At 46.4% G+C, this 24288-nt stretch overlaps 4 protein-coding genes across 5 annotated transcripts in view; 2 read left to right on the top strand and 2 right to left on the bottom strand.

Annotated features, from left to right (window-relative positions):
• Positions 1 to 5198, top strand: part of LOC308175776 (brain-enriched guanylate kinase-associated protein) — a gene marked incomplete at both ends in the record, with an annotated part of 19591 nt that extends 14393 nt beyond the window's left edge. Inside the window, 3 exons of the mRNA XM_080550324.1 lie at positions 953 to 1060; positions 1664 to 1744; positions 3681 to 5198. Of these exons, the coding sequence (XP_080406450.1) occupies positions 953 to 1060; positions 1664 to 1744; positions 3681 to 5198 (1707 nt within the window). The remainder of the gene's footprint in view (positions 1 to 952; positions 1061 to 1663; positions 1745 to 3680) is intronic.
• Positions 5199 to 6722: 1524 nt separating this feature from the next.
• rdh14b (retinol dehydrogenase 14b) lies at positions 6723 to 9818 on the bottom strand. Its single transcript, XM_080546821.1, has 2 exons — positions 9385 to 9818; positions 6723 to 8157 (listed from the first exon to the last, which is right to left on the bottom strand). The coding sequence occupies exons 1-2, from the start codon at positions 9739 to 9741 to the stop codon at positions 7540 to 7542; spliced, it is 975 nt and encodes a 324-aa protein (XP_080402947.1). The 5' UTR covers positions 9742 to 9818; the 3' UTR covers positions 6723 to 7539.
• A 1236-nt stretch (positions 9819 to 11054) lies between these two features.
• Positions 11055 to 15623, bottom strand: crip2l (cysteine-rich protein 2-like; the record flags this gene model as incomplete). Its single annotated transcript, XM_080550539.1, has 8 exons — positions 11055 to 11119; positions 11251 to 11308; positions 11525 to 11619; positions 11857 to 11925; positions 12048 to 12176; positions 12286 to 12343; positions 12720 to 12814; positions 15581 to 15623. 8 exons carry the CDS (start codon positions 15621 to 15623, stop codon positions 11055 to 11057), a joined length of 612 nt encoding a protein of 203 aa, XP_080406665.1.
• Positions 15624 to 23217: 7594 nt separating this feature from the next.
• Positions 23218 to 24288, top strand: part of rad51b (RAD51 paralog B) — a 40603-nt gene continuing 39532 nt past the window's right edge. For both annotated transcript variants that reach the window (XM_080543912.1, XM_080543911.1), the window contains exons 1-3: positions 23218 to 23337; positions 23852 to 23965; positions 24182 to 24286. In XM_080543912.1, coding sequence (XP_080400038.1) covers positions 23254 to 23337; positions 23852 to 23965; positions 24182 to 24286 — 303 coding nt within the window. In that variant the 5' untranslated portion in view covers positions 23218 to 23253. The remainder of the gene's footprint in view (positions 23338 to 23851; positions 23966 to 24181; positions 24287 to 24288) is intronic.

Raw genomic sequence — 24288 nt, 5'->3', positions numbered from 1 at the left:
CCATTACAATAGCCTGTCCTCCTCCTATGGCAGAGTGATACCGAGCCTATTGTGGCGGGCAGGCCTGCTCCGCACATCATCCGTCAGACGTTAGGTTCGCTAGAAGAAGGATGCTAATTAACCATGACTGCCAGAGAGCATTGTATGACCATCATGAGTCTCTCTCAATAGACTATAGATGAATATGTCCCTCTCTGAATTTGTTAAGGGAAAAGACAATAGTAATCATCATTATAATCATCATCATGATCGTCACTGTGAGAACATTAAGATGTCAGGTGGTTCAGTACAGGAGTGAGGAGTGGTGGCTTGGTCTCCTCTTCACCATATGTACAGTAAAGAAAATCACTCAGTGAAAAGAAAAGCGACTGGACATTTTTCACCGAATGTTATTGATTCACCTCACAGACTACTCTCTAAGGGGTGAATATAATGCAGAATGAAATATTCTGCGATCAGGAGCTGATCTGTTCTTGAGGCCCTACACAACTCATCTGACCTCACAGTCCGTGTGAAATCAAGACATGAAAGACATGAAATCAAATGAGAGAACCATCATCAGAATATATACACTTATTTTCGATGCAGTAAAAATGGAGTCCACATTTGTGACACAGTCTGATCATTTGGTCCTCATGTTGGGTTCTGATGTAATGATCAGACTTTTCTTTCAAAATGTTTTAAATACATTTCCGCATTGTTGAAAATCAATGACACATCACTAGTCAACTAACACAGCTTGTTTTGTGAGTCTGCTAACAATGTAAAGTAGTGTTATAGTTAATCAGGTAGCAGTGGGGATTGCTCACCTTGACCAGCGAGTTTGTGTTGTGATTCTCAACAACGTTGAAACGTAGTTCCTTGTTTCAAAAGAAAAGTCTGAACATTTTGATTGGTTGCCGACATGCGGACCAAAATTTGATCAGACTGTGTCACATTTTGTCCTCCTCAGTCGCAGCACCATGACGACGAGAAGAGAGCTCTGAGCCGAGAGATCATCGTCCTCAACAACCACCTGATGGAGGCCAAGCTGACCGTCGAGAAGCTGCGTGACGACAACGTAAGGATGTGGAGTAGCTTATCCCTGGTCTATGCTAGCTCTGGTGCTAGCTCTGGTGCTAGCTCTGGTGCTAGCTCTGGTGCTAGCTCTGGTGCTAGCTCTGGTGCTAGCTCTGGTGCTAGCTCTGGTGCTAGCTCTGGTGCTAGCTCTGGTGCTAGCTCTGGTGCTAGCTCTGGTGCTAGCTCTATAGCTCTGGATGGAACAGGGTTGGGGCCAATTCCATTAAAAAAATCTTGCCGTATACTGTAGGCTGATATATACTGTACAGCATGCTCCAATTGTCAGCAACTCTTTACATTATACTGTCAATTAAAAATAAAATGTTTTAGAGGTGTGAGTTTTAAAACTTCCTGAATTGAAAAGGAATTCGCACCCACCCTTGGTATGGAATAATAGCGACACTCAAATGTACGAACACTCCTCATACGTTTATACTTCTTGGCGACCTGTGGAAATGGTGATTCCTAGACATCTGTCTCTGTCTCTCTCTCACTCTGTCTCTCTCTCACTCTCTCTCTCTCTCTCTCTCTCTCTCTCTCTCTCTCTCTCTCTCTCTCTCTCTCTCTCTCTCTCTCTCTCTCTCTCTCTCTCTCTCTCTCTCAGGAGCTGTACAGGAAGGACTGTAACCTGGCCGCCCAGCTCCTCCAGTGCAACAAGTCCCACTACAGGACCCAGCTGTCTGAGGTGAGACCAACACTGCCTAACCCTAACCCAGCTGTCTGAGGTGAGGCCTCGACCAACACTGCTGCCTGCTGGGGGTGGAAGGTAGCCTAAGTCACCGGGCCTGAGTCAGGAGACCAGGCTGGACCAGGGCTCTGGGCCTGATAGTAGGCAGCTCCAAGGTGTAAAGCAAAACCTCGAGGGGATTATTTCACTGATGTATTAGTAATGAGGCCATTGTTTTACATTGATTAACACTAGAACAGCCATGCCTTTTTTACCTACTATAAGAGCCAAATGACCATAGTCTTTACAATGGGAAGCTGCTATTTACACACAACGACCACTAGTTGACCGTCTTGTAAATTAGCCTGCCTCCTACACAGAAAAACTGAAAAATAGCTTCATACTACCTTATCCTGATGTGATTTTGAAAGTCATGAAAGGAGGGTCCTGAAATTTGATCGAGTGCAAAGATATAATGTTTTCTTTTTATTTACTCACAGGGTTAAATGACCCCGGCCATGGCTGTTCTAGTGTTAATGACCCCAACCAAGGCTGTTCTAGTGTTAATGACCCCAACCATGGCTGTTCTAGTGTTAATGACCCCAACCATGGCTGTTCTAGTGTTAATGACCCCAACATGGCTGTTCTAGTGTTAATGACCCCACCCACGGCTGTTCTAGTGTTAATGACCCCACCCACGACTGTTCTAGTGTAAAGAATGGACTGCTACTGTACAGTGGGTATCTGACAGGTGGCTAGGTTACAGTTAGGTGAGTGCTGTTGAGTGTATGCCAGTGTTTGGACCTCGGACAGTTTCTCCGATGCCACCCTGCTTTTGCTTCTCAGTGGGAGAGATGCCAGTGGGTATAGATGAGTGCCAGGGTGGCCTGGCAGTGGCTTTACGCTGTATCAGCCCTGGGCCCCGTGCCCGGCCTGCGTGGCAACAGCAGATTTTAAAGCGGGCACGCTGCCAATCGTTAAAATGCCTCACCACATTTGGCAGAAACGCCTGAATGGAAACATCAATGCAAACACGACTCATCAGTTACATAATGATCATAAAATGAGATGCTGTATGCGTGTGCATGTGTGTGTGTGCGTGTCTGTGTGCGTGTGTGTGTGCGTGTGCGTGTGTGTGTGTGTTGTGTGTGCGAGTGTGTTTGTGTGTGTGCGTGCATGTGTTTAAAACGAGATGCAGTAGCTGGCTCCTCAGGGCTGCTGTGTGTCAGCCACAGCGGGGTCAGAGGTCAGATATACTTATGTCCTCTAGTCTGGTTGGTGGTGGGCTGGAGGTTCCACCAGCAGGTCATTGATGGATTGTGGCGCAACAACAACAACTGTGCAGTGATGCATCATGGTTCTTCACACATTACTGAAGTGCCTTAGTCACTTCGTCTCCTGCATAACAAGTAAGAAGTGGGTGTGAAACAAAAGGTTAAATATTTCAATACTGTATAATGGCTGATTTGGTGCTTTAAAAAAAGAGACAGTATCAGTATATATAGTGTATATCTAGTATGTATAATATAACAGTTGATATGGTAAATGTAGATAGACGTTGTGAAAAGATGCCTGAAAGTGTGAAATAGTTCTGGTTTGACTTGGTCCCTGTAGCCATGAAACTATAATTATCTTCCTTCTTGTTGCCAATTAACAATAATTGTGTAGATTCCGATTGACGATTTGCTGGAATTGGTTTAGTTATTGTTGCTATGGAGAGGCAGAGATAATAGGGTAATAGAACAGAGATTTCAGAGATCCCCAGGATAGTGTTCTATATTTTATCTATGTCAAAAAAAAGCTCCCAGTTACAGTGCTCCTCCAACTAAATACTCTGTGCCCATTTCATACTTATCATTTCTTACTAGATACTTTCTAGTTTAAATCTGACATGGGAAGTTAGCACTTAATTTACCCTGCTAACGTGCATCACCTCACTTCTCTCCTCTCACAGCTGCCTGCTGACTTCCAGGAGCGTGTGACCATGCACATGGAGGGCACTCCCCTCTGCCACGCCCACTCTGTCCCCGCCTCCGTCATCGCCAAGGTGCTGGAGAAGCCGGCCGACGCCTGCAGCAGCCAGGCCTCCCACTCGCCTAGCCCCCAGCCCCAGGAGCGAGGTTTCCTCCTGGACACCCTGGATAGCGGCGTGCGCCTGGGCCTCCGCGCGGCCTTCAAGTCGGACCTGTACAGCAGCGACACGGCCCTGTACTGCCCGGACGACCGGCACCGCGAGCGCCGGCCCAGCATGGACCTCCACGGCCAGCGGAAGCTCCTCTACGGACCCCAGAACTCCACGGACAGCAACCCAGAGGAGGGCTCCCTGGCTGGGCTGAGGCCCGGCTTCTCCCAGGAACACTTCCTCGCCAAGTTCCCCGGCTCCCTGGGCCTCCAGGCCTCCAGCTCCTACTCCAGCTTCAGCGGAGGCGGCGACTCGGTGGGCGACAAGGACCAGGGCCCCCCCAGCAGCACGGCCTCCTCCCCCCACCACCACTCCCTCTACATGGACTGGAGGGACGACGGCGGCGACTACGAGAGGAAGAGCGAATCCTCCTGGGAGGAGGGGGAGGGGGGGGGGGAGGACAGCCCCGGGGGGGGCTTCGCCAAGGCCCACGGAGGCTTCCAGCCGGCAGACCACGTGGGCCACCACCACCAGAACGGCAGCTCGCCCGTCTACAGCCGCACCATGTCCTCCTGCTTCAGCGAGCCCTACGAGCCGCTCCCGCCCTCCTCCTCGCCCAGCGTCGCCTACGGAGAAGACAGCCGCCGCGGCAGCACGCTGGCCCCGGAGGAGGAGGAGCTGATCGGGCGGTGGAGGCAGCTGAGCGTGGAGGAGCTGAGCGCCCAGGCGTACCACAGCAGCCCGGGCCGCGCCTCTCCTTACAGCTGCTCAGAGCAGCACTTCTCCGTCCGGCCCGCCAAGATCCGCCTGGGCCCCCTCTACAGCAGCTTCCAGGAGGGGGCAGACTACTACCACCACCACCACGGAGGAGGAGGGGCTGGGGGAGGGGGAGGGGGAGGGGGGGGCGCCATGGACCCTGTGTGCTTCTCCACTCCCAGCCCAGAGTGCAGCCCGGGCCCCCCCCGGCAGGGCCACAGCCAGGCCCACCTGTACCGGGCCAAGGAGGACAGCCAGGAGTCAGAGCAGAGCCTCTACCACTCAGGGAGCTCCAAGGACAGGGAGGGGGGGGGGGGCAGCGTGGCGGCCGGAGGGCTGCAGGACAAGGAGTACGTGGACGTCAGCCCCAACAGCTCCACCGAGTCCCTGGACCACCGGAGGTCCCTGGAGATGGCTGCCGACCTGCAGCTTTACCAGGCAGAAATGCACAGCACCTCCCCCCAGGGGACCCCACCCCCGCCACCCCCACCACCACCACCTCCTCCACCACAGTACCAGAACTTTGGCACCTTGGGGCTCTCCAGAAAGGACAGTCTGACTAAGGCGCAGCTCTACGGAACACTTCTGAACTGAGAGAAGACTTCGGGAATCCTCTGAGACTCTGGTCTCTCTCTGGCTCTTTCTCACTCGCTCTTTCCCTGGTTGTGGATGGGATGTGAGGCGAGAGGTGCTGAGGTAAACAGAAGAACACATTTATGAGTGTGGGGCTGTGAGTTTTGACTAGATGTGATCAGGTGGGAAATATTCACGAGCATGAATAACATCCGATTCTTTCAACAGCTGTGATAAACTGGGGCATGTGATGCCTGCAGTTCCTACCACTACAATGAATGTCTGAGAACGTCTGGGTCGAGTGAATTGGGCCAAATAAGTGGGATTATGGGAAAATACTGCTTTGTTTAATTGATTCTGTCTACCAGGAAGGAGTAGACGATGAAGCATTTAAAGTTACTGTTCGACTATATAAATATATTTAATTAAAACTATAAGAATTGAGTGTTTAAAAACGATATATTTTGTATGTAGCTGCATTGAAAAGAAAGGCCACACAATCAGATGATCATGTATAAATACAGATACTTCTTTGAGGTGGATATGGGATCTCCTGAGATGGATTAAATATTGTAAATATGGCTGGTTAAGAGCATCTGCCAATCCAATAAAGAGATAATTTTGAATATAAGGAAGATTTGGGAGATTATGAAAGCTGCACACGGATTTGTTGTATTTTTATTCACAGGCTGAATCTGTGCTGCATTGTACATGGCTATACGTACTGCAACCAGTCGAAGTTGGTAGTTTCAGTGTGAAGAGACACCTTTACTCAACAACAGGAATTCCACAAGCCTGATCCCATATTGAGTGCAGCTACTCAAATACACTTACTTTTGCTTTGACTGGATTTTTAAAGATGAGTGCTTATGAGACGTTTGATGTACTGTGTTATTTTGTTACTGATGATGGACATTTTTGGGGTGTGTAAACATTTGTGTTAACCAGTTGAAGTTATTTTTGCTCTAAACCCCTTGGAAGGTTTATTCCTGTCCCCACTCCTGCCTACCTCAGATTCCGAAGCCCATTCCCCCTTCAAGCAACCGCAATCCTGTTTCTAGGACACAAACAAGTGATGCATGTTTCTATATTTCTGTTGTGTTTTCGTTAACCAAATAAAGCACAAATGAATCCCATATTCTGAGATGCTCGAAGGCTGGCTCAACTGTTTGTGTTGTGCTGTGTGTGTGGGAGTTTCCGCTAGTGTGTGATTGTATGCATGTGTGTGTAGGAGTTTATGCTAGTTTGTGTGTGGGAATTTTCCGCTTCAGTGTGTGAATGTGTGTGTGTGTGTGTGTGTGTGTGTGTGAGCGCGTGTACGGTACATAGATGATCTTCATCTTTTGTTTTGAGTAATGCATGGCATTAGAACACCGCATTGAGATGATAAACACGGTCCCCACCCCCACCACTCCTGGGCTAAAAGGGAATTACTTGAGAGATATCTATCCAGAGGAGAGAGCCACAACACAACAACATCTCATTGCTGACTTTATTGTTCATGTCCGTCCAGACACAGCAGAAGGCAACACATTTACACTTCAAACACTTCATGAGAGGAAACCGGATTAGGTTAACCATTGCCCCGCTCCTTTTTCAACTGCCAAACACATGCTGCAGTACGTACGTATACAGTATGCTGTGGAGCTTAGCGTTCATATACAGCTGCAGCATGCTGTGGAGCTTAGCGTTCATATACAGCTGCTGAACTAGATACAATTTGCTTTTCAAACCACTGAGAGGATATCCTCAGCACAACCAAGAATGTAACCACTTAATAAAATCCAATAATGCCAACCTTCAGATGACTGCTATTAGGAATAAGCTCCCTTCCCCTTTATCTCGATGTTACTGTGAACTTGTGCAAGAACAGTGGTAAGAACAGTGGTAAGGACAGTGGTGTGTATCGTTTAGATGGGGTCCTGGTGTCTGTGGGGAACATTCGGCCCTACAGGTATATTTATGGTACCTGTGAAAGTTCCCAATTGCCAGCAGTGCCAAGGCTTACCTGAGGCCACTCACAGCCGGGTGCTTTGAACCTGGTGAACATGCCTGTTTTAATTTGACAGTTGGGCTAAACCCTGAGTTTTAAGCATGGAAGGCCTGGAGTGAACCCTGCTGGAGCCCAGGAGCCATGGCACACTCAGAGTAAGCCCCGCCCCGCAGTGGGAAGCCGGCTACTCTCGCCCTTCCTCCCACATATATGCAAACACACTCCACCCAACATGAGTCCAATCATTCAGTGAGACCCCCCACCCCCACCAGTACCCTCCCAGACAGTCTCAATAGTCTCCGAACTCACAATTCACATTATTTCGAGAACAAAGTCTAGTGAGGAGTTCCCCTAGCAGAGCCCCCTTCCTCATTTATTTAGCCCCACCATCCTCTCACTCAGGTCCCACAGCCTCTTGGCCGCCTGGTCGTCTGTGGCTTTGGGCATTAGCTCCTCCTCCTCACAGTTAGCGAAGCACTTCCCCGCCACACCCTCCACGTCTGGGGAGCAGGCCAGGTACAGGGGCGTCTGAGCGCCCTCCAGGGGGCTCTTGAAGAAGGCCAGGGAGGCCAGGTAGAACAGGGGCTTGGCCAGGAAGGGGATGTTGACGTGCCTCCCCAGCCTCGTCCTCACAATGCCTGGGGTGAGGGCGTTGACCGTGACCCCTGTGCCGTCCAGACGGCGGGCCAGCTCGCGGGTGAACAGCAGGTTGGCTAGCTTGCTCTGGCCGTAGCAGAAGGCCTTGTCGTAGTGGCTCTCGCTGTTCAGGTCGTCAAAGTTGATGTGGCCGTACTTGTAGAGCTTGGAGGAGACCACCACGACGCGGCTGGGGGCCGAGGCCTTCAGGAGGTCCAGGAGGAGGTGGGTGAGGAGGAAGTGGCCCAGGTGGTTGACTCCCAGCTGCATCTCAAAGCCTTCCTCTGTCTTAGTGTAGGGACACTGGTAGATGCCAGCGTTGTTGATGAGCACATCGATCTTGGCCTCCTCCTAAATGGTGGGACAGAAAAGTAACGTTTTCTTAGCTTAAGCTTCTCAAGCACAGCAGTGTTTTAGTGATACAGTATAGAGCCTAACCCTAACCCTATACAATAGGCTATATTGCACATTAAGTATTAACTAGGGATGCACCGAAAGTTCGGCCACCGAAATTATTCGGCCGAAAATAGCACACAGTTCGACTGAATGTTTACCGGATAAGAGACTTTTTTTATGACGCGATCAAACAGTGCAAGCAACCCCTAACCCTACTACTGCCAAGTCCCATAATTACAACACACATGTCGCAGTTTGGCATAGTTAGGGTTATCTGTTCTCTGAACGACAGCCAGAGGCAGATTCCGACATTACTTCAGTTTTCGCGACGTCAAAATAAAAGCCTGAGCTAAAGCGCGAACTAAGCAATATTATATATATATATATATATACACACATATATATGGACAGCTGCTGGTGAAATGGGTATAACAAGCTGGCAGCTGATTTAATGTTCTGCCTTTTATTTAGAAAAATGGAAATAATAATGTTTTGTGAGCCTGCTAACAATGTAAAGTAGTATTATAGTAAACTAGGTAGCAGTGGGGATTACTCACCGAATACATTGTGCTGCAGTATTTTGGCTTGACTAGCGAGTTTGTGTTGTGATTCTCAACAACGTTGAAACGTATTTCCGTGTTTCAAAACAAAAGTCCAAACATTTTGATTGGTGACTTTCACCAGCCACTGTCAGAATTTGTACATCTTTCATCTTTCAAATTGGCTAAATAAATGAACAACTGCCGGTACGCACTCAGTATTCAGTATTCAGCCAATAATTTACATTTCGGTGCATCCCTAGTATTGTTATGATACACTGCAAAAAAGTGTATTGTAAAAGTGTATCGGTTGACACACTACACTACAGCCTAAATGTGTTTTCAACTGCAAGTCAATGTTTAGTGGCTCACGCCTGCAAGGAGATCCAGCACCTGGACAGTTCCCCTTTGTCCCGGGTGTCAGGTGACCTAACCTTCGTTACACAACAACGCAGCCCCCCGGTGGCCCCCCCGGTGACCCTATGGAGCTGACGAGACGAGTTCCTCAACCACTAGAAAGCTCCAGAGCGCAAAACACTAAACCCTCCGGTCCATCGTCCTGACGAGAACATTCTTCTGATCAATTAGCGAGTTTCAAAAGTAAAGTAACGTAACAACCGGGTGAAGATGCCCGTGAACGTACCCTGATGACCTCCTCACAGAAGCGACGCACAGACTGTAGGGATGCCAGGTCCAGCTGCCTGACCACCACCTCCCCGGGGTGATCTGGTCCCGCCTGCCTCCTGATCTCCCGGGCAGCCTCCTCCGCCCTCCCCGGGTCCCGGCAGGCCATGATGACCCGGGCCTGGAGCTTCAGCAGCTCCCCGGACACGGCCTTCCCTATGCCGCTGTTGGCTCCGGTCACGATGACGGTCTTCCCCCGCATCATGGCGCCCGGGTACCGCAGCAGGACAGCCTTCCGCCTCGGGAACATGCGGCGCAGGAAGAGCAGTATCCCTCCGCCGACCACCGCGGCGATGACCACCGCTGCTGCTGACATTAAAGCAGGTCTGGTTGAGGTTTCCCTTACGACCCGAACCCTTCCACCAGCTGACAGCGAGACTGATGAACTACGACGTCCACAATGCTTTGCAGTATTTTGCCATGTGATCTTGAGGCTGCTTCCGGCTGGCAGACAGGGTTTAGGGGTCAGAGTTCACAACATCACTGCCGCTGTTTTTTTTTGTCACAGGTTTTAATGAATAATAATAATAATAATAATAATAATAATAATAATAATAATAGTCTAGTAGTACATAATAAATTGGACTACTGTCCCTTACATTTTCTCTGGGAATTCCCCCGAAATGATTTCATAATGCTTAAACATGATTGACAGACACCCAACCACCTTTATTTTCTCACAATTTTATTGGAGAAAACCTGAAGACACTATATCCTCTCTCTAACAGACCATAAATTGGTAAGCAAAACACACAAAAAAGTACAAAACATGATTACCAATCATAATGCACATTTCTATGCTTGACCCGTTGTCTATCTACTATTTTAGACTGAAAAACAAAGCAAGAAAATACTGACAATAGCATCAACACAACAGTTGCCTTTTTTTAGGTGCAGAAATGTCTCATAACAAAATTAATTCTTGGACTGAATAAAATAATGCTACACCCCATTCTTCCCTCAAGAAACCAAACCATAGCTTTAATTTATCAACAACACAAATCCTTGATTGTTCTATTTGGCATCTCCAAGGAGAGACTATGATACTGAGCTTTATGAATGATGACAAGCTACAGACACACCTATATTTCACTGGGGTGGAGCTATAAAGATGGATTTAAGTACAAAAAATAGATATACAGTATAAACAATATACAAATGCAATGCAAAGATCGAAATAAGAATCCCTGTGAGTAAATAAGGTATTATCTGACACTTTGATTTCATAGATGCTGAATTAAAGAATTACACTAGTTAGAACCGTCATCCCAGACACACACATCAGGTAATAGACAGGTAATAAACAGGTAATAGACAGGTAAGAAACAGGTAATTGACAGGTAATAAACAGGTAATAGACAGGTAAGAAACAGGTAATAGACAGGTAATAAACAGGTAATAGACAGGTAACTGACAGGTAATAGACAGTGTAGACAGAGGCTGACAACATGGCAGAGGGATAGAAGGACGCTATCTAATCTACTGTAAGACGTGGAACAGTAACAAGGCCGGGGGGGGGGGTGTTAGTGTTGACAGGGTCTGGGGGTCGTTAGTCAGGGTCTGTGGGTCTTGGGGTGACAGGGTCAGGGGTCGTGGGGTGACAGGGTCGGGGGTCGTGGATATGGTCTCTCAGGGCTGCGTCTCAGAATCAGGCTCCTCGTAGATGTAGCTCCCCACACCTCCAGTGTTCACCCCTGGAACAGACAGATATTATACAATGACATAGTTACACAGTGATATCTTACAAAATATATTCGGTCGTTTAATGTATGACCATGTGAAGTTGGGCCTTTCATAGTCTCTGGAGGACCAACAGTCTGAGTACCTTTGGGTCCAAACAGCGTAGCGTAGCACGGCTTGTGGCAGTAGGGTTGTCCGTCGTGCTGCGAAACACGGAAGAATACAATTAACCGCTGTCATTCTTCCTCTAGTAATGGCTCTGCTTTCTTGTTACGAAGACAGCGGAGTGTCTTTGCCTTAAACACATTATCTTCCTCTCCTCTCCTCTCCTCCCACTCCTCTCCTCTCCTCCCACTCTTCTCCCCTCCTCCCACTCCTCTCCCCCCCCCCCTCCTCCCTCCCCTCCTCCCGTCTGTCACCTCTGCATGGCTGCCAGGGACCAGCGTTTTGCTGCACCTCTCACAACGCAGACATGGTCGATGCCAGTCCTTCCCCAGAGACGTCACCTTCTCAGCTGCACACACACACACACACACACACACACACACACACACACACACACACACACAATGCAGACGTATCACCATGGAAACTACATTCCTCTGTCTTAGTCACCAGCCGTCACACACACACACACACACGTATATATACAGTATATACATATTTATACAGCATATTTCCTACAGACACCCACTCACATGTACAGATTCAGAGACACACCGATATGACATACGGACAGTAAGGCACTTACCGAAGTACACCGTCTTGGTGCATCTGGGGCATTTACTGGGTTCTCCAGAGAAGGAGGTGAAGCTTGCAGCTGGACCGAAAACAGATTAATGTTGAGGTTTTAATTTTTGGTCAAAATATACTTAATTACCCCTCCAAATGATGACATACAGTATGACGTTGTTTGTCTATGTTTCCTCTCAGGTTCCTCACCCTTCACTGGGCCCCTGGGAGCGGGTCTCTTCTGCTCAGGTTTGGCTTCTGTTTCCGTGGAAACGCTGGCAGGGCCGTTATTGACAGGATCCTCATAGACATAGGAACCAGCTCCCCCGATGTTCACACCTGCTTGAGACATCTAGCTTCAATCCACATACCACATTCCCCAAACCGCATTCCCCAAAGAAGAAAAATAATCTCTATGTAAAGGCATACAAGGGTGTCTGCACTGCACCTTTTGGTCCAAAGAGGGCAGCATAGCATGGCTTGTGGCAGTAAGGGGTCCCATCATGCTGCAAACAGAGAGAGAGGCAATGAGCATATGTATGTATATATAAGATCATATGTACATATAAGATCTCAAATAGAGTTAGGAAACTGAGGACATAGTCTTCCTCCATTCCAGACTACACACAATGATGCGACGGTACACACAATTGTTCACTTTATAGACCACCACATCAGCCACCAGCAGTTAAGAACTACTGGCCATCTGTTCTAGAACATATCCTGTAGGCATTGATGGATAGAGGCTATGTCAGGGGCGCTGATCTATGAGAACAGACATGCCAACATGCCCCACTACTCCTTTCTATGATACCTGCTGCCAGTAAACATACTATTCTGTCTCTCTGTCTCTGTCCCTGTGCAGACTTTCACTCCTCTTACCTCAGCGTGGCCCCCTGCTGTCAGGGTCTTGTTACAGCGCTCACATTTCAGACAGAACTTGTGCCAGTCTTTCCCCAGGGAGGACACCTTCTCCGCTGTGTAGAAGAGAAACAGGAGGTGTGAGAGAGAGAGAGAGAGAGAGAGAGAGAGAGAGAGAGTACACAAATACAGCATGTTTACAAGGACATCCAGAAGAATCCAGAATTCTGTGCCTCAGTTCCATGAGGAAGAACAGTTTTCTTTGGTGATGGAGAAGGAGGAAGGTGCCATCTCTTTATCACACTAAACACTCACCCTCCTAAGGGTAGCCTGCTAAATCCTCTCCCCCATCTCTATTGTGCCCACAATCTTTTTGGGTCCGTTTCTATTGGTTTTCTGTGTGTCCTGATGTGTTGGACTTTACTCATGAGTCACCATTGTAATTCAGAAGCTGCTTCATGCTTCATGGTTCTGTATCTCACATCCCAGAGCCTCTGGCCCACTTCTGTCTGTTCCACCATCCATCATTCTCCTGTCACACACGTGCGCGCACACACACACACACACACAGTATTTTGTCTAAGCACCTGCCAGCAAGCCGGACTGATTTAGTAGAAATATGAAGAAGTAGAAAGCAATTAGGAGCAATTAGGAAGTGAACCATAGAAGTCCAGCCTTCCCTGACGGTTCTGGGGTGGAGAGAGGGGACAACAAGTGGGGAAAGGAGAGAGGGCGTCGAATCACAGTGGATATAAAAGGAAGCTCATTGAGGTACTTATCCACAACCGCTGTCAGACATATCCCAGAATACCCAGGCAGACCGCATGCCTCTGGCACATCGTGATATCCCACCTCTTTAGGCTCATCACTATAACACCGCACACAGGGTAGTGTGAGGCAGTGACCGCAGTGTCACCTTGGCAGACAACAGTGGGCGTTTGGCTCTGAGCATCATGGCTGGAGTGTCTGTCCCTCACAAGGTGCTCCCTCCCTTCTCCCTTTCTTTTCAGAAATCTCTTAATTGTTTTCTTCATCTCTTCTCTTCATTTCTTCACCTCTTTATCTACCTTTCCCTTCATGGATTAAACGCACACAAGCATGCATGCAAACACACATGCACGCACGCATGCACACACACACACACACACACACACACACACACACACACACACACACACACACACTGAGTAGGCTGTGTAGGGTGTTCACCATTGTATACAATAAAGGGAGATATAGGTAGGGCTGTTTTACTGGTACTGTACTGTATGTGATTATCTTGTATGTCCCCATAGTTCCCTCTACTCAGTCCTCCATCTCTTTCACAGACACAAACTGTACAATTCAATGACACATGAAGTCAGTTCAGTTTCACAGACATCTGTGATGTTGCAACGACCCAGAACAAAATGAAAGAAGAACTTGTAGGCATGTAGGGGTGAATCACAGCAGGGGATGACATAACTTACATCAAACGCTTTAAAACTCCCAAGGTCAAGGGACAGAGTATGCACTATTTCATAGTACATCTTACAACACATATCATCAAAACAGGCAAGAATTATATAGGAGCTATGGGCTACAGAGGCTGTGAGTGAGAGAGAAGAGCATAGTTACAGGGTGACATACTGTGTATAGTAGCATTTTGGTTAATTCAGATTCAAAAGGAATATACATGAAAGTACATGAAAGTGCTAGATTTCAGACAGCAATCAGTCTTGCTCTAACAGGCTATTCATTCATCATTAGAAAATCCACGTCCATAACATTGCTCATTTGGGGGCTAATTAGGTAAGACGAAAACAGATGCTTCCTGGATGCTGAATGAAGTCTTATAAGGCTGCATCCAGAGAGGCTTCACTAACATACACACATGACAAACAGAGCAAATACCATATGCTTACTATTGTTCAGTAATTAATGTAGTGAACACAAAGGTTGAAACACAATGAGTGCATCAAACTCAATATTCCTTTTTTTTTTTTACTTGAATTGTGTCATTTGTGACCAAGGATGCCCATATATGAGCATAGAAACAAAGCATGCAGATTATGGACGTGGTGAGACGCGTTTCTCTAATAGACGCTCTGATATTTCAGGGTGCGGTTTCTCTTGCTTCCCTCCTCGGGAGCTGTCCATGCCAATTAGTACTGAAAAGGAAATCCTATTGTTCTCCAGAGACACAATAGACACACTAGGGCAAAGTCGATCCACGCACATGACGAGAATAAATGATTTAGATGTATTGATCTCATGTGCCTCATATTGGGACAGGTGCATTCACAGACAATTCCACTAGTCTGCAGAGGGTTACTGATGTGCGCTCTTTCCGACCATTACCGTCAGCAAAATATCGTAAACTAGTTATATGTTGGCCTATAGGCGAGACATTTCCAGAAGGGGTGCATATGCATGTGGTTCTACACATGATGCTGGTGAGAGGGAGAGGGATGCTGCTCCATGGCCGGTTTGGCAAACAATACAAAGGACCTGAAAACGCACAATTAAAGGCGGCACCATTAATGAGAAAACCAGGCCCAATTAGTTTGGGTCAGGCCCAGTTTGCGTATGGACCATCAAATAATTGGTTTGGTAATTAGAATACTAAAACCATGATTATCAAATAGTGTGAATCTACTCACGAAGCTAATCACCTGCAATCTCTTAATGACAACATGCAGTAGCCTATCTCAGTGTCTAACTGAAGTGACAACAGTTGTGAGTTGACAAATGCAAGTTTTGATGCAACAACAGGCTACAATACCAACCAAAATATAAAATGACCAGACAAAACAGTCCATATCTGCCTGTTATTTCCATGAAAACATTCTAGCGATGACACTTGGGAATAATATGTCTATTATGGTCACGAAAAAGGCACTTACCAAAATAAACCGTTTTGTCGCATTTAGGACATTTCGATGCCATGTTCCATGTACTCTAGACGTATGCTGTCAGAATACAATTTCTTTTTCTTTTTAATTCAGTGTTACCGATCGGCGATGTTTCCCCCCAGCCTTTATTGATGGGCGAGTGGAGATATCATGCGGCTCCTTTATTATCCTGGGACATTTACGTCGCTCCTCCTCTGTGGTGACGTATCTATATTGTCCCATCGCGGCTCCTGTAAGGCTCCCCCTTAACATACTTAACATCATGCTTTACATTAACACATAATTACCAACAGTCAAATTAGTGTTTTCTTTGCATGCGTATTAATTGTTCTGAGCTCATTTAAAACCATTACAGACATTAGAGGCTTTAAAGTGCGTCAATTCCATTAGAGGCAATATGTCATCACTTGATTCACGTGTCTCTATTTTTGAACTTGATTAATCGTGTTGAATGTTAACAGGGTCTGTTCCCCTGCTCTCATGCACTTAGTCTTTCAATGTTGGATATCTGTGTTTGTTTCCACTGTGTGTGGTTGTTAGGTTACAGCGTACAGCTCTTCAGTAGGAATGTTAAGTGACGCTGATGCATCACTGCAGGTCCCAAGGATATCTGTACCATAGATGTTTGGCATTTAGATAATATACATTACATATTTGCAATTGTTTCAAAAATATTTTTTAATCCCAAAATTCAGAATTTATGCAAAAATACATTGATTTCTAAATGATTGAGAGGAAGACATCTGTTAACTGAGCGTTGGGAAAGGTTAGGTCCAGGAGGTTGGAGCTAAGTAGATGGCAAGATAAATGATGATGAGCATTATAAGTAGGCTTTGACAAAGAGTCAAGCTCATGATTTACTTTTGAATCTTGATTTCATTCCAAGAGAAATACCCTTCCATTAAAAATCCCCTTAATGCATTTTGTATTTTTATAACAAGACAAACCACACATAAACACATTCAACATAGATGGTAACAGAGTTCATTTTTTCCACAGAAGCACACTTGCTATCATTCTGGAGCCTGGGAATGCACTAATCGTAAAATAAACACCTCCACATCGCTTCTGTTCCTTTGGCACAGCCACCAATAAGGAACTAGACGAGACATTTTGGCATCTACCCAAAATGACTGCTCTCAAGGTCTGTTCCCCTTAAGGTTCTCTCAGTGTGGACCGATTCCTCCCTCTTGGTACCCTGTCTCTCCATTCCTATCATCTTCCAAGCACCCTTTATCCACAACCCAATAGTGTCCCCCGACAAATAACAGGAATGAAACCAATGTTCATATTGCCTATCTGATTCCCAAGTTGCCCTTTTCCTATTTTGTAAACTTGGCAGATCTGACAGTAACTTTGCCACCGGGCTTATCAACCCACCCCTAACCCTAACCCCTGTAGTCTTTAGTCATCTCTATTTTAACTGGCCACCTCAGCTGCCGGACATGCCATTGAAAGAGGTGCTATCTCCTGGGACGCCTGATAAAGGGAGAGAACCCCACCATGTTGTCCTTACATGGGCCTCCCTCCTGCACCCAGCCACACTCCCTTCAACAGGGGGAGGGAAACAGAATGGAGGGAGGGTGGGTGGACAGAGATCAGACATACATAGAAAATGATTCGGTGACAGTGATCTCTATACTGCTTACATGTCTTTGTGTATCACATCAGAGAAAGCTATGGAAGTGGGTGGTGTGGTTTAAACTGGACCCTTATAAATCAGCTGGGCTGGATGATCTGGACCCTTTCTATCTGAAATTAGCAGCTCACATTGTCTCAGCCCCCATCACCTGTCTGTTCAACCTCTCCCTGCAAACCTCAGAATTCCCCATGGACTGGAAATCTGCTGCTGTCATCCCACTCTTCAAGGGAGGTGACAAGTTAGACCTAAACTGTTACAGGCCTATATCCATCCTACCCTGCCTCTCCAAAGTCTTAGACTTCCCAAACAGGTATGGTGCCCGCCTGCTGTCGATGTCCATGGACCTCGCTGTCCAGCCCTGGACCTGGCCGGTGCCCTGTCAACGCTGATGTGGGATGAGTCCGATCCATTCCTCTAACACCAAACATGCCATCCAGACTATTGTCTCCCATCGGACTCCCTCCACCACAAATAAGGCAATACATGGCGCAAATTTGAGAAATCTATTACCCATTTCATTAAGTATGCCCACGAGTCAGCCCCAGTGTCAAAATGACATCTCCATGGCAATTTTGAATATCAGGTCCCTATCTAACAAAAAAACATTTATCATAAATGAGCTCATTTGTGATAGAAAACTCGACTGCATGCTACTCACAGAAACCTGGCTAGATACAAATGGAGCAGCAGCCCTTATTGAGGCATCTCCCCCCAACTACAGTTTTTTCCAATCAATCAGAAATGGAAAAAAGGGGGGAGGAACAGCTACCATAGCTTCAAATAACCTAAACTGCAGGAGCATATCCTTTGATATATTCTCCTCCTTTGAATATCATGCCACAGTTATGGCATGCCAACCACCTATTCTTACGGTAACTGTATACAGGCCGCCGAAAGCAGCCCCTACCTTCCTACCTGACTTCTCTGAGTTCCTATCCATTATCCATCCCAACTATGATAGGATTATTATCACTGGTGATTTTAACTTTCATGTTGATAATGAGGCTGACTTGAGGGCTAGGGAATTTATTGACCTCTTGGAATCTATGGATTTTGTCCAACATGTCAATGAACCCACCCACAATCATGGCCATACCCTTGATCTTGTGATTACAAAGGGTCTTGAGGTCTCAATATCAGGTATCAGCGACCTGGCCCTCTCTGACCATTTCTGTATTTTCTTTACCATTGTAACACGTAAAGCTGAAAGAAATGCTGAACGTGTTGTTAAAAAACGTTATCTTACCCCTGCAGTGGCTGAACATTTCAAAGCTTTAATGAACAGTAATCACACAACTCCCACGTTATGTGAAAACGACTTAGTAACTACCTTTAACAATAAAGTAAAAATGGCCCTAGACTCCCTGGCACCTACCAAACTAAAAAAGGTTGGAGCCAAGAGGAGAGCACCATGGCGAAACAGTGAAATAAATCTCTTAAAGAGAACATGTAGAAAAGCTGAGCGCAGATGGAGAAAGAGCAAACTACAGATTGATCAGAATATTTTTAAAGAACATCTATCTGCCTTTAACTTGGCAATGCGAAATGCTAGGAAAAATCACTTCTCAGAGATAATATCTACAAACAAGAATAACCCCAGGGTCTTGTTCTCGACAATTGATTGCCTTGTAAACCCTGCTCCTAGGACTCTAGACGGCGCAGCCTCTGTCACCAAATGCGAGGAATTTGCAGCCCACTTCAGGGATAAGATAACAAATATTAGAATGTGTATTACTCAGGAAAGACTAGGTTTGTGTAGCACCACAGATCCGCCACCACAGAACATGACTATGAGCATGTTCACCATGATTAGTACGGAAACACTAGGTAAAATTGTGTCACAGCTTAAACCGTCTACGTGTCCTCTTGACCCTATTCCTACCACCTTTTTTAAGGACATTTTTGAATCTGTGTCTGATGACATACTAGGCATTGTAAATCACTCCCTACTTAAAGGGATATTTCCAGCGGCGCTAAAAACTGCCCTGGTTAGACCCACCCTGAAGAAAAGTAACCTAGATCCTTCTGATCCAAAAAACTGTAGACCAATATCCAATCTCACTTTTCTAAGCAAAATTTTAGAAAAGGCAGCGTATAGACAGCTTCATGAATTCTTAGTCCTAAATAATAGGTATGACCCACTTCAGTCAGGTTTCCGATCATACCACAGCACAGAAACCGCTTTGCTTAAGGTTTGCCTAATGACCTTAGGATAAATGCAGACTCGAAAAAACTCTCGATTCTTGTACTCTTAGACTTAAGTGCAGCCTTTGATACGGTAGACCACTCCATACTTATTGAGAGACTTGAAAACTGGGTTGGCCTCTCAGGTCCGGTCTTAAACTGGTTCAGGACTTACCTGGCTGACCGTGATTACTTTGTAGCCCTTGGTGACCATAAGTCAAAAAATTATAGCACAACCTGTGGAGTTCCCCAGGGGTCCATTTTAGGACCGTTGCTTTTTAGCCTATACATGCTACCCCTCAGTTCTGTTATCAAGAAGCATAGCGTTAACTACCACAGCTATGCTGACGACACTCAGCTTTATATCTCAGTAACTCCCAACGACTACAAGATGATCGACCACCTGATAGACTGTATTGCCGATATTAATATTTGGATGACACAAAACTTTCTCCAACTCAATCAAGAAAAAACAGAGGTATTGATCATTGGCGAGAAAACTGGGAGAGAGAAATTATCTGCACACTTGAAAACACTAGCTCTTAACACTAAGTGTCAGGCCAGGAATCTTGGTGTCATAATTGACCCAGATCTAAATTTTGAAACTCATATTAATAACACTATTAAAACATCCTTCTACCATCTAAGAAACATCACTAAGGTACAATCATTTCTCTCCCAGGCAGACACTGAAAAATTAATGCATGCGTTTGTTACTAGTAGGCTAGATTACTGTAATGCTCTCCTGACAGGTCTCCCCAAAAAAATGATAAATAGACTACAAATGGTTCAAAATGCTGCTGCTCGTGTCCTTACTAGGACCAAACGGAGAGCGCACATCACACCTGTCTTGAGATCACTACACTGGCTCCCTGTCAGTCATAGAATAGACTTTAAGATCCTTTTACTAGTTTATAAATCACTTCACTGTGATGCACCCAATTACATGGTGGACATGCTCATAAGATACACACCAGCTAGACCCCTACGGTCTAGTGGCACGGAACTTTTAATAGTGCCAGAGGCTAGGACAAAGAGATTTGGAGGATCAGCTTTTAGCATATATGCTCCTAGATTGTGGAACACCCTACCTGAGGGCCTGAGGTTGTCTAAAACTCAGGACATTTTTAAGCGTGACCTCAAAACCTACTTATTCAATGTCGCCTTTTGATACTAAGGGAGACATTGGACATTATAGAACTAGGATCACTAGGCCATTACACCATACTCGTGTTTTTGAGATTTGTATTGACAGGAAAATGGACCCGGGTGCTGATGAGGCACTGTCAGCTCCAAATAGCACCTAGAGCAGTACTGGAACCGGTACAAGGGTGTACCAGGACCACCATCAGGTTGTATTGCTGTCATCTTTACTGTCTCTATTGTGTTGTTGCATCATAACTGTGCTTAAGTTTCTCTTTTGGCAGGACCTGTGACCATACTGGATGCAGAACGATGCAAATACAACACAAAATTTATGGACAGTGTGTACGCCGATAATATGCAAGGAATTTTTCCTGGATACATGGTGTACAGGTTTTTGCCCTTGCTTGCTTGCTTTGTGCCGGTGGTCCTGGCCTCCCCTGGACCGCTGGGTACTGGTAAGCAAACTGGCTAGTAGTCGCTCTATTGGTAGAGGGCTGCAAGGGAATTTTTCCTGGCTACATAGTATACAGTTTTTTTTACTTTTGCCTGCTCGCGGCTCTGTCAGTATTGATTGATTGATTGACTGATTGACTGAACATTTTCATTGTGTGAAGCGCATTGAGTTACATCTTGTAAGAAATGCGCTATACAAATAAAATTTGATTTTGATTTGATTTGATTAGAGAAACTGGTCAACAATCAGCTCACCCACCATCTGGAGTCCTATAGTATCTTCAGCACTACGCAATCCGGCTTTAGATTTGGCTACGGTTGTGTCTCTGCAACACTTAAAGTGCTAAACGACATCATATGGGCCTTTGACTCCAAGCACTACTGTGTAGCTGTATTTATTGACCTGGCTAAGGCCTTTGACTCCGTGGACCACTGCATCCTGCTTGACAGACTCAAGGATGTTGGACTCGCAGAGGAATGCCTGGCATGGTTTAACAACTACTTCTCTGGTCGTGTGCAGTCTGTGAGAGCTGAAGGCCTGCTGTCCGACCCAATGTCCCTGTCCATGGGTGTCCCCCAGGGCTCCATTCTGGGTCCAACACTATTTAATATTTTTATAAATAACATTGCTCACGCGGCTGGAAACTCTTACATCCATCTGTACGCTGACGACACCATTCTTTACACGTCTGGCCCCTCTCTGAACACCGCCCTGACCGATCTCCAACACAGCTTTAATAGCATCCAATATGCCTTCTCCAACCTCCATCTTCTCCTAAACACAGATAAAACTAAATGCATGATCTTCAATCGGACCCTACCCCAAGCCTCCTGTCCCCCAAAAATCACCTCACTGGATGGGTCAGTACTAGAATTTGTCAACACATACAAATATCTAGGTATCTGGCTTGATAGTTCACTCTCCTTCCAAACCCACATCAATAACCTACTCACTAAAGTCAGAACAAGAATTGGTTTCCTGTACCGCAACAAAGCCTCCTTCACCCACTCTGCAAAACATACTCTGGTAAAAATGACCATCCTGCCAATTCTGGACTATGGAGATATCATTTACAGGATTGCCCCCAAAAACCTTCTCAATAAACTGGACGTCATCCATCACACTGCCATCCGCTTTGTCACCGGTGCCCCTTTCAATACACATCACTGCGACCTGTACTCCAAAGTCAACTGGCCATCACTCCACACCAGGCGACTGACCCACTGGTATCAGTTCATCTATAAATCCATCATCGGCAAATCCCCCCCCCCTACCTCTGCTTACTACTGAACTTCTCATCCAGCACTCGCAATCTCCGCTCCAACAAATATATCACTCTGGTCCCCCCCAAAGTCCGCACCTCCTTTGGCCGTCACTCTTTTCAGTTTGCTGCCCCCACTGACTGGAATGCGTTGCAGTTGTCACTTAAACTCACCACGTTTATAGCATTACCCACTTTTAAACACTCACTTTCAGATGTTGTCTCGGATCACTGCACTTGCTTTTAAGATAACTTCCCCCTGCTGTAATGTATAGATATTTTTGATACTGTATTGCACTCATGTTTTATATTGTATGTATCGTGTTTTGTATCGTATATACTGTGTTGTGTTCTGTGTACTGACTTGCCTCTGTTCTGCCAATTGGCCAGATCGTCGTTGCAAATGAGAATTTGTTCTCAACTGACCTATCTGGTTAAATAAAGGTTAAATAAAAATAAATAAAAAATAAAGTAGTGTTGCAACCCAAGCATTGGGTTGGAAGGCATGATGCAACCACAGGTTTCAGTAAAGATCAACATACATTTCATTTTTTTTTTTTTTTGAAAAAAGGTTTTCCTTATATTGTTTCGCTTCTTGGTTCAGTGGAGTGCGTTTATTCAGTTTCCATCAGTGTAGTGGGAGGCCTAGTAGTGGATGGGCGCGTGTACTGGAAACCTATGTAGTCACCGATTACATAGACCACAATGCAAGGCGAAGTGGCACTGGGATAGATGGACAATAGATGGACAATGTAGGAATTGGATAAATCCAGCAGGTGGCAGTAGTCCAACGCTAAGGATGCAAGCTGCCGTTCCAACAGAAGGAGAAGAAGAAGAAGAAGTGGCACTGACTGACTACATAGACCACAATGCAAAGCGAAGCGGCGTAAACTTGCATAGCTCTCTAGTCAAGGCAACGCTTACAACGATAGAAACAAACCCTAACCCTAGTACATCATTTAAAAAACGTACTTAATATGGCGAGTAAAAAGCTCCGAAGAACAGATGTGTCACACGAAGTGTTGGATCTACTCAAGCGCCACCAGATCGAAACTTGTCAGGTAAGAATCTGAGTTTTGGTACAACTGTTACTGTTTACTTCCTGCATGGCAAGATGAGAAGCATTTCATTTGAGATGAACTAGGCTGCCTACTATCTTCCATATGCAGCTACATCGCATGTTATATTTAATTGTCTAAATGTGCCCCCCTGGTCCTGAATGTGCCCCCCCCTCCCCCCCGGTCCTAAATGTGCCCCCCCCCTCCCTCCTGGTCCTAAATGTGCCCCCCCTCCCCCCTGGTCCTAAATGTGCCTTCCCCCCCCCCCCGGTCCTAAATGTGCCTTCCCCCCCCCCCCCCCCCCGGTCCTAAATGTGCCTTCCCCCCCCCCCCCCCCGGTCCTAAATGTGCCCCCCCCTCCCCCCGGTCCTAAATGTGCCCCCCCCCCTCCCCCCGGTCCTAAATGTGCCCCCCCCTCCCCCCTGGTCCTAAATGTGCCCCCCCCCTCCCCCCTGGTCCTAAATGTGCCCCCCCCCTCCCCCCTGGTCCTAAATGTGCCTCCCCCCATGTCAAACAGGACCTGCTGTCCCTCACGCCTCTGGAGGTGATGCGCCTGGCGGGTCAGAGTTACGACGCTGCGTTGGTGCTGCTGCGGTTAGTCAGTCAGGCCTGCGCTCCCGCAATGACCACAGTAAGTAAATATGCACTAAGAAGTCAGCCGTAGTCAGATTAAAAAGTCAAACGTTGAACTTTAAACCTATGTCATGTTATACTCATACTCAGTGTAGTACAGGGTTTTGTTTTTGCTGGGATATATGACACCAAAAAATGCCCATGATATAATTCTCATCAATCGTGACATGACTCCTCTTTAGGAACATTGCATCATGTCACATTGTTCCTCCAGGCATTGGAGCTGTGGAAGGAGAGGGATGATCTGTGTTTCTCAACCTCACTACCTGCTCTGGACAGACTGCTGCAGGGTGGTTTACCAAGGGGCACACTGACAGAGGT

This window comes from Nansenia antarctica, assembly GCF_963989245.1.
Source record: "Nansenia antarctica genome assembly, chromosome: 1".
Taxonomy (NCBI): domain Eukaryota; kingdom Metazoa; phylum Chordata; class Actinopteri; order Argentiniformes; family Microstomatidae; genus Nansenia; species Nansenia antarctica.
The sequence above is the reverse complement of the archived record's forward strand: the minus strand, read 5'-3'. Positions and strand labels throughout refer to the sequence as shown.